The sequence below is a fragment of the Podarcis erhardii genome, assembly GCF_964252035.2.
Source record: "Podarcis erhardii genome assembly, chromosome: 18".
NCBI lineage: Eukaryota > Metazoa > Chordata > Lepidosauria > Squamata > Lacertidae > Podarcis > Podarcis erhardii.
The window spans coordinates 5,824,243-5,840,868 of NC_138516.1; the positions used below are offsets into that span (position 1 = coordinate 5,824,243).

The following is a 16,626-nucleotide window of genomic DNA, read 5'->3' on the forward strand; positions in this document are numbered from 1 at the left end:
GGTGGTGATTACAAGAAGTAAGGATTTATGTACTGTTTATTAGCAGCGCCCTACCTTACAAGGGATGTGGGTGGCGCTGTGGGTTAAACCACAGAGCCTAGGACTTGCCGATCAGAAGGTCGGCGGTTTGAATCCCCGCGACGCGGTGAGCTCCCGTTGCTCGGTCCCTGCTCCTGCCAACCTAGCAGTTCGAAAGCACGTCAAAGTGCAAGTAGATAAATAGGTACCGCTCTGGCGGGAAGGTAAACGGTGTTTCCGTGCGCTGCTCTGGTTCGCCAGAAGCAGCTTAGTCATGCTGGCCACATGACCCGGAAGCTGTCTGCGGACAAACGCCGGCTCCCTCGGCCAATAAAGCGAGATGAGCGCCGCAACCCCTGTCGGCCACGACTGGACCTAATGGTCAGGGGTCCCTTTACCTTTACCTTACATGGTTTTTTGTAAAGATTACAACAAAATGTCCAGAAAGCCATTTGAATGCTCAAAGTTCTATACTTGTTATTTTAAAAATTGTAGGGGAACATCACTTATCAAAAATAATATTAATAATAATATCCCTGCAGGATCCGATTTCTTTCCGCAGGGCCTGCAAGAGAAGAGTTTTCTGCCTGGCCTTTGGCTTAGAATCAGTTTGATTCCCTCCCCCTATTTCTCCTCCTGTGAAGAGGCTGCATCCTAACATTTTAATGTTGTATTTTAAATTGTATTTTAATCAACTTGTTTTATTATTTATTATTGGTTGTTAGCCAACCTGAACCCGGACTTGGCTGGGGAGGGCAGGGTATAAATAAAATTTTATTATTATTATTATTATTCAAATGTGTTAACTCAGCAACGAGCCAGTCCCCGACAACTGGAATCCGGTCTAGAGGTTTGCCACGTGGCAACTTAGCCGCCTCTGAACACGTGATACCAATTACAGATAGGTAGCCGTGTTGGTCTGCCATAGTCAAAACAAAACAAATTCCTTCCAGTAGCACCTTAAAGACCAACTAAGTCAGTTCTTGGTATGAGCTTTCGTGTGCATGCACACTTCTTCAGATACACTGAAACAGAAGTTTCCAGACCCTTCTATATAGTGAGAAGGTGGGGAGGGGTATTACTCAGAAGGGTGGTGGGAATGGGTGATTGGCAGATAGCTGTGATGAGCCTGTTGACGACTCTTAACGACTGCAATAGGTCTTACAGGAAAAAGCAAGGGGTGAGAAGGTGAAAAATGGCTTTGTCATGTATAATGAGATAAGAATCCAAGGTCTTTGTTCAGACCAGGTTTCTCCATGGTTTTAAGTTTGGTGATAAGTTGTAATTCAGCAGCTTCTCTTTCCAGTCTATTTCTGAAATTCCTTTGTAGTAAAACAGCTACTTTGAGATCTTGTATAGAATGTCCTGGGAGATATACATGACAAAGTCAGTTTTCACCTTCTCACCCCTTGCTTTTTCCTGTAAGACCTATTGCAGTCGTTAAGAGTCGTCAACAGGCTCATCACAGCTATCTGCCAATCACCCAATCCCACCACCCTTCTGAGTAATACCCCTCCCCACCTTCTCACTATATAGAAGGGTCTGGTGACTTCTGTTTCTGTGTATCTGAAGAAGTGTGCATGCACACGAAAGCTCATACCAAGAACTGACTTAGTTGGTCTTTAAGGTGCTACTGGAAGGAACGTGATACCAAGTTATTGGGCTCCAGAAGCACGTGACGCGCGAGAGGGGGCGTGGCGTTCGAGCGCAAAGAGCGGGAAATGGGCGCTTCGATTGACAGGCCGGCAGCGGCGCAGGCGCACTGGCGCCTCTCCACAGCCCGGCTAAGATGGCGCTGGCTGAGGGAAACGCCGTGGCGGCTTCGGCGCCGGCAGACGAAGAGGCCGAGACGCCGCCGCCGGCAGCACCGGCGGCGGCGGCGGCGGCTGCTGCCTCTGCCACCTCCTCCAGCGCGGCCCGGCCGGCCCGACTGCCGCTGGCGCGTGTCAAGGCGCTGGTCAAAGCCGACCCGGACGTCAGCCTGGCCAGCCAGGAGGCCATCTTCATTTTGGCGCGCGCGGCGGTGAGCGACTCACTGAGGGAAGCGGTGGGCGGGGTCTCGCGTTTCCCTCGGCCAATCAAGAGGCCCGACTGCGTTGGGGCGCGAGCGCGCGGCGGCGGTTGACTTAGGTTAAGGCGGTGGGCGGGGCGCCGCTTTGAAGCCTCCTGATTGGCTTTCGTGGTTTTGGCGCGCGCTGCGGCGGTTGACGTGAGTTGCCCTCGATCTAAGGGAGGTGGGCGGTCCTGCACGGTTACGCCCTTGCCCAATCAGAAGGCTGTTTTCGTCTTCGGCTACGCGGGGACGGGTGGTTACGTAGGAAACCCCTGGCCAATCAGAAGCTTACCTTTGCCCTGGGTTGGGTGAAAGGCGTGACTGGAAAGGAGGGTGGGTGGGCGGTGGGCGGGGCTACGCCACTTTTGGCTACGGCGATTGGCTGCAAGTTCTAACCACGTGGCGAAGAGAGGGTGGGGTTCTGCAAACATATTCCTGATGCTTGTTCTGTTACATACCTGGCCAGGTAATTCATTATTACATGGTCCCTATGAATTAATTACAATTGTGGGTGTTCTGATTATAATTATGGCTATTCTTGAGTGTTTATCATAATTGTGAATATTGGTGTGTCTAATAAAGTTATCATGTAATTATTTTTTTAATTAATATTAATTAATAATTAATATTATAAGTTTTAGCTCCCCAAATGGTTCATAAAACATCTTATGTTTGTATATTTCCTTGGGATACATGTAAAAGGCAAAGCCTAACTTGGGAGACAGGCAGGATTCACATTTTAAATAAATTCATATATTAATTTAATTTAATCATTTTTATTGTGCTAGCCAGAGGCCATGGCAACAGCCAAAGAAGGAAAACAAACAAACCAACCAACCATCAGTCGCTGGATGGGCTAGCGGTCAATTGCAAAGGGGACTCTGAGATCTAATTTGCACACTTTATTTGAGAATTACGTTTTATTCTGCGTAATAAGAAATTTGGGTGGATTTGACCATGGCTTTATATTAATAATATGATAATGAATACTCTGCAGTAAATTACTGGTGGTACCACTTAATTATTGATGATTCTACAGTTGTGAGAGAACACTGGTTGTAATATTAATAAAATAGGATGTTTTAGTATTACAGCAAATACCAGTGTTGCTGAGTGAGATTTTTATTGGTTCAGTAAAGCTATCGCCACCGCTGTGGCTTTTGGGTCTTCTAATAAACCAACATGGCTTTCCATATTAATGCACAGTATCATAATGCTGTTATACAAATCTATAGCGTAAATGTGCTTGGAATACCAGGTACTTATTTGGACACAGGTGGTGCTGTGGTCTAAACCACTGAGCCTCTTGGGCTTGCCGATCAGAAGGTCAGTGGTTCGAATCCCTGCAACGGGGTGAGCTCCCGTTGCTCTGTCCTGGCTGCTGCCAACTTAGTAGTTCGAAAGCACGCCAGGGCGAGCAGATAAATAGGTAACTTTTTTGTCGGAAGGTAAACAGCATTTGCATGCACTCTGGCTTCCGTCACGGTGTCCCGTTGCACCAGAAGCGGTTCAGTCCTGCTGGCCACATGACCCAGAAAGCTGTCTGCAAGCAAACGCTGGCTCCCTCGGCCTGAAAGCGAGATGAGCGCCGCAATCCCATAGTCACCTTTGACTGAACATAACTGTCCAACTCAATAAGGATATTGTGAACTTGGATAAGGCTCAGAAAAAGCAACCCAAATGATTGTGGTGGTGAGACAACTCCCTGATGAGGAAGGGTTACAACATTTGGGGGCATTTCAGTTCAGAGAAAAAGCAAGGCAGCAGACATACAAGAAAGGTGTATAAATTTTGTGGAGGAAATGAATAGAGAGAAAAGTTTCTCTTCCCCTCTCCATAATATCAAAAGTCCTGGGCATCCAGCAAAGCTGAGTTTTTGATGATTTAGGACAGACAAAAGTAGATACTTATTTACAGTCCATAAAAGCTGCTTTCTCTGCTTTGCTTTCATCCCCACAGGAGTTGTTTGTGGAAATCATTGCAAAAGATGCCTACATCTACGCACAGCAAGGAAAACGGAAAACTCTCCAGAGGAAAGACCTGGGTAAGGAAGTAAAATAATAACAATTTTATCATTTATACCCCGCCCATCTTGTCTTCCTAATTCTTAAGAACCAAAATGACACTGTGTGTATGTGTCGACAAGGTTACAACCAGAGGAATGCTTCATGGGTTATTAAAGAACTAAACAAAATGGGGTTGCCATATTTTGAAAAGTGAGCTTTTTTCTGTTTTGGAAAAGTTGTTGGGCTTTTTTTTCCGTTTTTTGCAACATCTCCAAAAAAATTGAAGTTTTTAAGCTATGTTTTCAACTGCAGATACTGCAGGAAGCTTCGCCCAGAAACTACCTTTGATGGGCGAATCCTCGATATGCCCAGGAAATTCCAGACGTATGGCAGCCCTTAAACAAAATTAAAATAGGCGTACATAAAAGAAGCATTAGTGGAAAATGAAGAACGCATTCCTACCTGTCCAAGGCATGACAGGGCTGTATTGAGTGCTTGTCCTGCTCAGACTAGACCCATTGGAAGTTAGTGTAACATGAGTAAGTTAGGTTTGTTAATTTAAATTGGTCTACTCTGAGTAGGGGCCTGCATTGGATACAATCCTTATCCTGGCCCCCTTGAGCTGCTGTGCAGTACACAAGAACGGTCGCTGCCGAAGCAGGAGGAGAGCATTGCAGTTTCAGTGAATGGTTGGTTCAAATAGGTGGAGGAGAGGAATTTGCCCAGGACACACTTAATTGTTGTTTGCCGTGATGCTTAAAGCCCGGATAGTTGTGGAATTATAGAATCATAGAATTGTAAGGTTGGAAAGGGACCCCAAGGATCATCTGTTCCAACCCCCTGAAATGCAGGAATATTCAGCTGTCCCATACTGGAATCGAACCTGCAACCTCTTGGCATCGTCAGCACCAAGCTCTAACCAACTGAGTGGAGAGAAAAAAAACAGCACAGGTTGTGGATTAGGAAGGGAGATGGTGGGGTCCTTTTGCAGGCAAAACGGGTGCTCTGCAACTGAGCTATAGGTCTTGCTCCTAAAAGGGGAGAAAGAGGTACAGGGGTTAGGGTGGAGGGCAACCGCTCCCCCCACAAAAAACCCTCAGATGGACTAGGAACACAAGCTGTGTTACAGTGGTGCCTCGCAAGACGAAAAGAATCCGTTCCGCGAGTCTCTTCGTCTAGCGGTTTTTTCGTCTTGCGAAGCAAGCCCATTGACGGCTTAGCGGATTAGCGCTATTAGCGGTTTAGCGGCTTTTAGCGGCTTAGAAAAGGGGGGGGAGGGAGAAAAACCCGCAGGAACTCGCAAGACATTTTCATCTTGCGAAGCAAGCCCATAGGAAATTCATTTTGCGAAGCACCTCCAAAACGGAAAACCCTTTCGTCTAGCGAGTTTTCCGTCTTGCGAGGCATTCGTCTTGCAGGGCACCACTGTATTTGGGCAGAAAGAGTGGCCTTATCAGGGATCTGGGGAAGCTGCAAGGGCTGTTGGAAAACATGGCCCCTCTCCCTGGCTCCCGGGGCTTGTTTACCGGTGATCTACTCTGGCTGGCATCCTCGCAGGCAGATCTTGATAGGCGACACCTCCCAGCGTGGAAGATGCACACCCCCTTTGCTCCTTGCATACCAGCAGGAGAAAGAAGAAACTCAGAAAGTCTACATCATCTACAGTTTATTTCTGTCTTTACATCTGTACAAAAACATGTCCATTTAGTTCAGTCTCCTCCGAGCATCTCAGTAAGACTTCCTTCACATACGCAACAGGAAGGTCTCATATTACACACAGAACAAATCCCTGTGAACCGCCCTGTGAACTGGCTGGAACATTCTTTCCAAGGGCTAGCCACATCATGTGATGTAAACACCAAGCTAGTTTGCAGCTGCGTAGTACTCATATCCCAACAAGGGCATGGGGAAGATTTGAAATTAGCTGCCATAACTTCTCTTGCAGCCAACAAACAGGAGCCCTTTTACAGTTCAGAGTATACAAATTTCTGTAATCTGATCCACCCCTGCAGATATCATTCCTAATTTCCCTTTTATTATTATTTCCCTTTTAAATTGGTGCTGCTGCCGCCACAGACAACGCCATAGAAGCAATAGACGAGTTTGCGTTTCTGGAAGGTAAGGTTTGGTTTCAAGTTTTTTTTGTGGTGTCGCTGCCTTGTCAGAATGGTGAGCTAGCCTTACCTTGCGCCACGATCCGGTTCACGGGCAATCGAAGTCCCGGCAGGGGACGTCAGGACCGGGGGCAAGATGGCGGGGTGGGAGCAGGAACAGGGGTCCAGGAGTCTGAGGGTCAGAGAGCCGGGAGCCAAGAGGCCATGGGTCCAGGGGTCAGGAAGCAAGGAGTCACGACGTCAGGGTTGCGAGGATCAAGAAGCAAGGAGTCACGAAGTCAGGGGTCCAAGGAGCAAGGAGCCAAACGCAGCAAGACAGGGAACGTGTTGCTGTGGCAAAGAGCCGAAGGGAAATGCTGACCTTATATCCCTTCCTGGCTCTTGCCACCAGGTGCTGTGAGTTACCAATCGGCCTCACCTGTGTGGCTGCACCTTGCCTCTCCAGAACAAGCTTAGGCAGGCCCCAATCCTGCAAAGTCCTATTGGTCACAGGGCCCGGCTCCTGCACGCACACCTGACACCTTGGCTCTGAATTCCAGGTGTGTGAAAGCCAGGCTCCAGTTCAGATGGAGAGTCGCTTTGGTCACATCTACGGCATACATTTAAAGCACATGGCTTGCCCCCAAAGAATCCTGGGAACTGTTAATTTGCCACTCGCAGAGCTATAATTCCCGGCGCCCTGAACTACAGTTCCTGCCATTCTTTGGGGGAAGCCACGAACCTCAGAGGTATAGAGTCCATGTGAAGCCAGCAATTTCTGTGTAGGTCAGAATTAAAGTCAAGGCCAGAGGGTAGCCAATGTGAATGCCACCCAGAAATGGTTGGAGTCCATTCTCCCATCATTCCTAGCAGCTATCATAACCAGCAGCCAGGGATTATGGGAGTTGGAGTCCAGGAAATATCACGCCCTCTCACATACCTTTTTCCCAGTGCCTTAATGGATGTGTGTGTGGGTTGGATCCTTTAATTGCTCCAACAGTGTGTTGTTTGGGGGCTTGTGGGAATTTTGAGATGGTGTTTGAAAACCTTTTGATGGCAACTTGAGATATAAAGGAGCAACAACAACAACAACAACAACAACAATAATAATAATATAATATCTTTATTGTCATTGCCCCCTCTCGGGGACAATGAAAATTACTTGGCTGCTCCACCCACCCAGGTAGGGCACTCCACACAAAATCAGAACAACTATAAAAACCCTAATTAAAACAATACAGTATAATACAGCAAGGAAGATGAGATGACTTTCAAAGTCCAGGTTTCCCCTTCAGGGCCGAGATCGCTCTGGAGAAGAAGCTGTTCTTGAGACGGCTCGTTCTTGTCTTCATCGTCCTGTATCTCCGTCCCGACGGCAGGAGCTCGAAGAGACAGTGACCAGGATGCGATGGATCTTTTACTATGTCCAGTGCCTTCCTATGGCACCTTGTGGCATAAATCTGCTCTAAGGTGGAGAGTGGGCAGCCAACAACGCTCTCTGCTGCCTTCACAACTCTGCACAACCCCATCCTGTCCTGGGTAGTACAGCTTCCGTACCACACACATAAGCCATAAGTGAGCACGCTCTCAATGGCACAGTGATAGAAGGCAAGCAGCAATTTGTTTGGTTGGCTTTGGGTTTAAGAGCTAAGGTCTCCAAACAACAATACAGTATCTGGAAGATAGGCTATGAATGATGGGAGTTGTAGTCCAACCCTTGAAGGCCTTGAAGTTTCATAATAGTTGAAAAAAATAAATTAAACCTTTCACATTCCATGGTGTGTGTGTTTTGATGTTTTTTTAGTCTTCTTAAGTATATTTTATGCTTTAGCACGTTGACTTGTAACAACCTGAATGCTGAGAAGCATAACAGAAGCCAAGGCTCACTTGATAAAATTGGATATCTTTAGATCCCTTTCTAAAGGGATGAACGTGAACTGGAATTAGTTCCTCTTTAAAATGAACTTTCCAAGCTATGTCCAGGCCAAATGTAAATCTGTTTAAATGGTAGCTGCCTTGATTCGAAAACCACCTATTTTCATTTCACGGTCTGCCTGCTCCTCTGTTTAATTCTGTAGGTACTCTGGACTGATGCAAGAAAGGGGAATCCCTGGAAAGAGATTGGAACAGAGCGTGCCGTGCAAAAGGCACAGAAGGAAATGTCCCCAGGGAGATGAAGGGACTATTTCTGCCTGCCAGACCTGGTGGATTTGAAATGGCCCTGAATTTGAAGCAGGCTCTGTTGTAAATTGCTTTGTATATACCCCAACCCTTGTGGTTTCTCCGAAGTCTGTATGTAGTTTTGTACTCTAAATACATACATCTTTTTTCCATACCTCTGTTGTGCAGTTACCTCTTGGCCACCTGGCCTCTACCTTGCAATTCCTAATATAACACACACATCGGTACATTCTCATTAAAACACACAGTTTCAATGGCCCTGTTAAAAACAGTGCCGCAATTAAAACAGGTGACTTGGGGTGAAAGAAATCGAGGGAATGTGTATGTAAAAAAATTAAGGCCGGTAGGATGCCAATGCAGATGGAAGCCTCTCATATTTCAGCAGGGCGTGCATTTCACAGCAATGATGCTACTGGTGAAAAAGCCTGCCTGTGTGCCGCTGATAATCATTGATAATCATTGTAAGACAAACCAGGTTGCATTGGCAATGTTGATACTCAAGAGCCATGCCCTCCTTGTTGTTGTTTAAATCTCTGCTCTCGTTAAGCATTTGTGGAGGCTGGTAATGATCTTTTTCTATCTCTGGACTCCTGGCCTCATTGCTTGGTTCCCTCTCCCTATCGCTGGGTAACTGCAAACATACTTCCTTTCCCCCGATTTCTTTTATTTCAAGATTCAAAGTTACATTTTATCACTCAGCAGCTGTAACCCTTATTCTACAATTCTAATGACTTCCTGCTCACCTCCCTTTATAATCACGATTACATACAATTATGTCTTAAAATACCCAGTTTCACCCTCTTTAACAGGTTTCTCAATGTAGTCTGCTATTTTTTTTCTTAAAACTCCAAGCCCTGCTGTGGACTTCACCTACGGAGAATTATTTCTTTAATGGAATGGAAAACATTTCCCATCCTCCTTGAAAGAGTTTAGATTTGTGTCTCTTTATCAGAGCTGTCAGTTTGGCAGTCTCTGCATATTCCATGATTTTCATCAGCCATTCTTTTGAGGGTAGTCTTTATTCCTTCCACTTCTGCACATAAAGATTTTTGCCGCTGTGGTTACATACATAAATACAGTTGAAACGTCCTTTGGAATTTTGCTGTCCAGTATCTCCAGCAGAAAGGTCTTGGGAAAAGTCACGTTTACAATTTCTGTACAAGCCAAGCCCTGGCTCCATGGCTCGCCTGAATCAAGAGAATCATCTTGCCGCCAATATGGCTGAGACCCCATTCTTGCTGCATTAAACGGCCACATTCTCGGAGAAATGACGGCTGTGTCCAGCTCAGCTTCAGCCCCCCCCCTCGTGCCGCCTTCTAGAACCCACCGCTCTCAACCGACTCTCACCTGCCCCCCCTTCAAACTCCATTTCCAAGCCTCCTTCCATCTTCCATCTCCACCAGAATTCCACTCTCTCTCTTCCCCCGCCCTCCCTGCTTGACATTCCCTTTGGAATTGTAATAGCATCACCTCACAATAATAATATTTCGACTCATCTCCTCTAGGCCTCCTACCTTGAGAATCCATCTTTCTCTACCAACTCTCACTGTCACCTTGCAGGGCATTATAAGGCTTGCTTGCAAAGCAGCACTTTGTGACATCAGCTGGCAAACAGGGGCCAGGCTGCAGGTGGGGGGTGTGGTTGTGCCTCCCCTTCTTCTGCATCTTGCTCCCCTGCCTGATCCTTCAGCTGCTTGAGAGAATCATAGCATGGCAGAGTTGGAAGGGGTGCCAAGGGGCATCTAGTCCAACCCCCGGCAGTGCAAGGATCCTGCCCACAGCCAGCCCTGGCTGGGCTCCACACTCCCACACCTTCTTCCCAGCTGGATGCACAGACCCCTTGCCATTCTGCATGGGGTGGGGAAAGGGGAGCGAGAGATGTTTTGCTCCCTGTCCCTCTGGACATGGATATGAGAGCCCTGTCAATATCTCAAGGGCGTCCCAGGGAGGAAGCTTGTCTTCTCCTGCTCCAGAGGCCCTCAGGATCTGAAGCCATGGCTTCAAGCAACCAGAAAGGAGATTCCGACTCCAGGAAGAACTTTCTGCCAGCAAGAGATGTTTGACAGTGGGAGGAAATCCCTCGGAAGGCGGTAGACTCTCTTTCTTTGGAGGTTTTTCAGCAGAGCTTGGACGGCCACTTGCCATGGGTTCTTGAGCTGAGATTCCTGCATTGCAGGGGGTTGGACTAGATGACCCTCGGGGTCCCTTGCAACTCGACAATTCTAGGATCCTCTGATTTAAAGTGCATGCAGTGAGCATTTAAAGCACATGACGTCCCCCAAATGATCCTGGGCATTGCAGCTTCCCTCTTAGAGAGGCCAGTGTGGTATGGTGGTTAAAGGCAGTGGATTTGTAATCTGGTGAACCGGGTTCGCTTCCACGCTCTTCCACCTGCAGCTGCTGGGTGACCTTGGGCCAGTCACACTTCTCTGAAGTCTCTCAGCCCCACTCACCTCACAGAGTGTTTCTTGTGGGGGAGGAAGGGAAAGGAGATTGTAAGCCGCTTTGAGACTCCTTTGTTGTTATTTAGTTGTATCTGACTCTTTGTGACCCCCTGGACCAGAGCACGCCAGGCACTCCTGTCTTCTACTGCCTCCCGCAGTTTGGTCAAACTCATGCTGGTAGCTTCGAGAACACTGTCCCACCATCTCGTCCTCTGTCGTCCCCTTCTCCTTGTGCCCTCCATCTTTCCCAACATCAGGGTCTTTTCCAGGGAGTCTTCTCTTCTCCTGAGGTGGCCAAAGTCTTGGAGCCTCAGCTTCAGGATCTGTCCTTCCAGTGAGCACTCAGGGCTGATTTCCTTCAGAATGGAGAGGTTTGATCTTCTTGCAGTCCGTGGGACTCTCAAGAGTCTCCTCCAGCACCAGAATTCAAAAGCATTGAGACTCCTTAAATGTACCCCTGCCCGTACGGGCCAGTCGTGTCCGACTCTAGGGTTGTGCGCTCATCTCACTTAAGAGGCCGGGAGCCAGCGCTGTCCGGAGACACTTCCGGGTCACGTGGCCAGCGTGACGAAGCTGCTCTGGCATGCCAGTACCAGTGATAAAGCGGGATATCAAATACAAACTCTTCTTCTTCTTCTTCTTCTTCTTCTTCTTCTTCTTTTTCTTCTTCTCTCCTCCTCACAAATCCCACAACCCCTAACAAACTACAATTCCCAGGATCGTTTTTATAAATAATAAATTATTATTATTATTATTATGCCTGAAGGAGTTGGATATTTTCAGCCTGGAAAAGAGGAGACTTCACTGAAGGCCACAGAAGCCTCCCACCCTTTTTTAATTTATGGGGAAATGCAGGGGAATATATGCTGAGGCGACACCCTGGGTCCAGCCATTCACACCCAAAGCGCAGCTGGTGAGTTGTTTTGATTGTCGGAAACAGCGAAGCAGAGTTCGTAGTGGGAAATGGGAATCAAGAAGGAAGTGAGAAGGGTTTTATTGTTTCAGAGAAAAGGAGAAGTGGGCAACTCGCCTTGTTTCAAGATGAGCCATGACTTTATATTTGATGAGAGTAAAATGGAGAAGGGGGGGCATTTTTCGATTCCTTTGATAAGAAACTGGACACCCCAAAACCCCCTTCTTGCAATCGCTGGTGGTCAGACTGAGGACATTTCTCTTAGACAGAGAATGAGGTCCTTTTGTCACTTGAGTTCTGGTCTTACGATACGATAATCTTTATTGTCATTGTCCCATACAGAACAACAAAATTGAAAAATCTACATCGGACATTCAAAAGCCAACAAGCCTGCTATCCCAGCCTGGTTAGCCCCTAAAATCTCTGATACCCCATAATTGTGTAGCAGGAACCCCCCACCCCCAATCATTCTGTTTGTACAAACTTCACACACACTCACACTCACACACTACATACGCCACACTTCTGTTATAAATTCATAGAAAATCAACCATACATCGGTTTTGCACTGTTCCACTTTTACTCCATGAAGGAAGGACTACAAAATGGGGAAGGTTTGATACAGGGCAGCCATAATCCCTTCACCATCCCAGCACATCGACAGGAGCCCTGCCCAGTTGCTATGCCAACCCTGATGGTCCTAGACAGAAGACCATCAAGATCACAAAGAACTTGCATATGGGAGTGGATTCAGCTTGGACTGGAACAAAGGACAATGATCAGATCTTCCCTCAGGGGGCAGGAAACTGCCAACTCCCCTTTGTCTCCTGGAAGTGACTCATGGGGAGGGGGAGAGAAGGGAACCAGCCAGGTGACAGGACACTCAGGTTACCACCACAACTCCTCCCTCAACCCCTCCTTTCTGTAATGTATGCATGATGTTTCTGGGGGTGGGCTTGACCTAGAGGAGGGGAATTTCAAAAGTTTTTATAAGGTCTTGCACACCATTTTTCTGTGTCTTTCCTCTCACCTGCAAGTGAGGGGAGCACCCTGTTGCAACAGTCAATAAAGGCCAAGCCTACAGGCTGCTGATTTGCTCCAATTTACTCTGGTTGGTGTCTTTCCTTTTTGTCCAAGGGAGCCCTCGGATTTTTCTGGTAACAACTGAATACAATATACTCACATAAAGACTACCTTACACTGCACTGAAAACCAGAGTCGCATTTGGGTAGAAACTGTTTCTCAGGTGGCTAGTCCTAGTCTTTATAACCCTGGACCTTCTCCCAGAAGGCAGAAGCTGAAAGAGATCATTTCCGGGGTGCGCACTATCCTGCGCTATCTCTGCAGCTTTCTTATGGCACCTGGAAGCGTAGATTTGATCCAAGGTGGGAAGAGCGCACCCAATTGTTCTCTCCACAGTCTTTACAACCCTGGACAGCATTGTTTTTCCCCCTGACCGTGCAGCTCCCAAACCAGACACACAGACCATAAGTTAATACACTATCCATAGTACAATGGGAAAATGCCATCAACAGGTCCTTTGAGAGATTGTTTTTCCGGAGGATTCTCAGAAAATATAACCTCTGCTGTGCTCTCTTCATCAGGTCTTTGCTGTTTTCTCACCAGGTTAGGTCATCTCTCAACTCCATTCCCAGAAATTGAAACATTGCTTTTCTGCACAGATTCCGGAGATGTGGGCGGTTCTTCTGAGAGACTAAAGTGCAAGCTCGGCTGTAGTGGTGCATTTGAACCAGGGTGTCCCTGGTTCTGGTTTGGCATTCTAAACCAAGGTTAGCCAACCTGGTGTCTTGTAGATGTTATGGTCTCCAGTTCCCATAATCGCTGACCACTGTTCACACTTGTTGCTCGGGGCTGGAGCCCAAACCTGCTGGAGGGCACAACCCTGGTTACCTCTCACCACCCTGGCAATGACCATGTCTGGTACCGAGGTTGCTTTTTTTATTTACAGTGGTACCTCGTGTTACAGATGCTTCAGGTTACAGACTCCGCTAACCCAGAAATAGTACCTCGGGTTAAGAACTTTGCTTCAGGATGAGAACAGAAATCATGTGGCGGCGCAGCAGCAGCAGCGGGAGGCCCCATGAGCTAAAGTGGTACCTCGGGTTAAGACCAGTTTCAGGTTAAGAACGGACCTCCAGAACGAATTAAGTTCTTAACCCGAGGGGCCACTGTATTAGGAAGGGTTGTAAACAGAGGGGGCTGAATGCTGGAATATTCAGGGCAGGTGAACAAAACTCCTTCTTCACAAAGTGCGTAGTCAGACTATGGAACTCACAGCCACAGGAGGAAGAAGAAGAAGAAGAAGAAGAAGAAGAAGAAGAAGAAGAGGAGGAGTTTGGATTTGATATCCCGCCTTTCACTCCCTTTAAGGAGTCTCAAAGCGGCTAACATTCTCCTTTCCCTTCCTCGCCCACAACAAACACTCTGTGGGGTGAGTGGGGCTGAGAGACTTCAAAGAAGTGTGACTGGCCCAAGGTCACCCAGCAGCTGCATGTGGAGGAGCGGAGACGCGAACCCAGTTCCCCAGATTACGAGACTACCGCTCTTAACCACTACGCCACGCTGGCTCTCAGTAGGCAGTAGGATTTAGGCAAATTCATGGAGAAGAGGCCTTTCAATGACTGCCAGCCATGCTGACTATATTCTATTGCAGATATCAATATTGCATAGTTTGAAACAACGGGATGCATGAAAACTGGCTCCTTTTTTTGGAAATAAAACATCAAGGCCCCAAAGTTTGTTCAAAACCTGACTTGCAGAACTTTCCTCAAAAGTATCAAATGGTACATCCAAACAATTCCATAACACATATGCCAGTCCAAGGCATAGACTCAGCATCTTACAAAATATGAAATACAGTCGTACCTAGGCTCCTGAATGTCTTGGGAGTTGAATGTTTTGGCTCCCAAATTACTGAAAACTGGAAGTGAGTGTTCCGGTTTTCGAACGTTTTTTGCAAGCCGAGCGGTTCCTCTATTGTTTCTGTCTCACCTGCACAATCAGGAACCAGTCGGAAACCGCGCCTTGGTTTTCAAGCATTTTGGAAGTCGAGTGGACTTCCGGAATGGATTCCGTTCAACTTCTGAAGTACTACTGTAATTCCTACAAACCTGGTCTCTCTCTCTCTCTCTCTCTTTCTCTCTCTCTCCAGCATCCATTTTGCCTGGACCTGTTTGCCTGGACATCTACATGCAGCCGCTGGGAGGGATCATCAGGAGGTTTAGGCTGGGTGTTCATCAGTATGCAGATGATACCCAGCTCTACCTCTCTTTTAAATCAGAACCAGTGAAGGCGGTGAAGGTCCTGTGTGAGTGTCTGGAAGCGGTTGGAGGATGGATGGCGGCTAACAGATTGAGGTTGAATCCTGACAAGACAGAAGTACTGTTTTGGGGGGACAGGAGGCGGGCAGGTGTGGAGGATTCCCTGGTCCTGAATGGGGTAACTGTGCCCCTGAAGGACCAGGTGCGCAGCCTGGGAGTCATTTTGGACTCACAGCTGTCCATGGAGGCACAGGTCAAATCTGTATCCAGGGCAGCTGTTTACCAGCTCCATCTGGTACGTAGGCTGAGACCCTATCTGCCTGCAGACTGTCTCGCCAGAGTGGTACATGCTCTGGTTATCTCCCGCTTGGACTACTGCAATGCGCTCTACGTGGGGCTACCTTTGAAGGTGACCCGGAAACTACAACTAATCCAGAATGCGGCAGCTAGACTGGTGACTAGGGGCGGCCGCTGAGACCATATAACACCGGTCTTGAAAGACCTACATTGGCTCCCAGTACGTTTCCGAGCACAATTCAAAGTGTTGCTGCTGACCTTTAAAGCCCTAAATGGCCTCGGTCCAGTATATCTGAAGGAGCGTCTCCTCCCCCATCGTTCTGCCCGGACACTGAGGTCCAGCTCCGAGGGCCTTCTGGCGGTTCCCTCACTGCGAGAGGCTAAGTTACAGGGAACCAGGCAGAGGGCCTTCTCGGTAGTGGCGCCCGCCCTGTGGAATGCCCTCCCATCAGATGTCAAAGCGATAAACAACTACCTGACATTCAGAAGACATCTGAAGGCAGCCCTGTTCAGGGAAGTTTTTAATATGTGACATTTTAGTGTATTTTTCATCTCTGTTGGAAGCCGCCCAGAGTGGCTGGGGAAACCCAGCCAGATGGGCGGGGTACAAATAAATTATTATTATTATTATTATTATTATTATTATTATTATTATTATTATTTTACTGGAGAGCTTCATTGAAATCCTCACTCTGGCAGAGTTTGGAAACAAAGACTCCAGCCATCAACCTTCCAAGATGGAGAATTTGCAATTTGCAATACCTCTCATGTGATCTAAAGTAAAACACTCATGGGAGGAGGAGGTGTCAGATGCTGACTAGGGGACAGGTCTTAGTGAGCGGGGAGAGTCGGTGGCAGAGAGAAGTCCAGAAGCTGAGGCAGAAGCTGAGGCAAGAGGGGAGGGGGGCCAAGAGGCAGAGATGGGTCAGGCTGGTGAAGAAGCCAGGGGGTCTCACCCACCTGCTGTAAGAAGCTCCCCTTCCCTGAATGTACATTCTTTCACCTTTGGTGGACATGCCCAAAGATTAAGACCTTCTGGGAGATGATCTATAATGAAATGAAGAAGGTATTTAAATATACCTTCCAGAAGAAACCAGAGGCCTTTCTCTTGGGCATGGTCGGCCAATTGGTGCGAAAGGAGGATAGAACTTTTTTTATGTACGCCACGACAGCAGCAAGAATACTCATTGCAAAGTATTGGAAAACACAAGATCTACCCACCCGGGAAGAATGGCAGATGAAGGTGATGGAATACATGGAACTGGCTGAGATGACTGGCAGAATCCGGGACCAAGGAGAAGAGTTGGTGGGAGAAGATTAGAAAAAATTTAGAGTTTATC

The 16,626-nt window shown here is 47.5% G+C and overlaps 1 protein-coding gene across 1 annotated transcript; it reads left to right on the forward strand.

The window, feature by feature from the left end:
* Nucleotides 1–1,679: 1,679 nt before the first annotated feature.
* POLE4 (DNA polymerase epsilon 4, accessory subunit) lies at nt 1,680–8,505 on the forward strand. Its single transcript, XM_081846501.1, has 4 exons — nt 1,680–2,041; nt 4,031–4,115; nt 6,154–6,195; nt 8,249–8,505. The coding sequence occupies exons 1-4, from the start codon at nt 1,808–1,810 to the stop codon at nt 8,260–8,262; spliced, it is 375 nt and encodes a 124-aa protein (XP_081702627.1). The 5' UTR covers nt 1,680–1,807; the 3' UTR covers nt 8,263–8,505.
* Nucleotides 8,506–16,626: the final 8,121 nt, after the last annotated feature.

Bases quoted from the DNA above. Each gene is read 5' to 3' on its own strand.
- POLE4 (XM_081846501.1), top strand. From the start codon at position 1,808: ATGGCGCTGGCTGAGGGAAACGCCGTGGCGGCTTCGGCGCCGGCAGAC. The intron at 2,042-4,030 runs GTGAGCGACTCA...TCATCCCCACAG, and splicing joins TCATTTTGGCGCGCGCGGCG to GAGTTGTTTGTGGAAATCAT. The intron at 4,116-6,153 runs GTAAGGAAGTAA...CTGCCGCCACAG, and splicing joins TCTCCAGAGGAAAGACCTGG to ACAACGCCATAGAAGCAATA.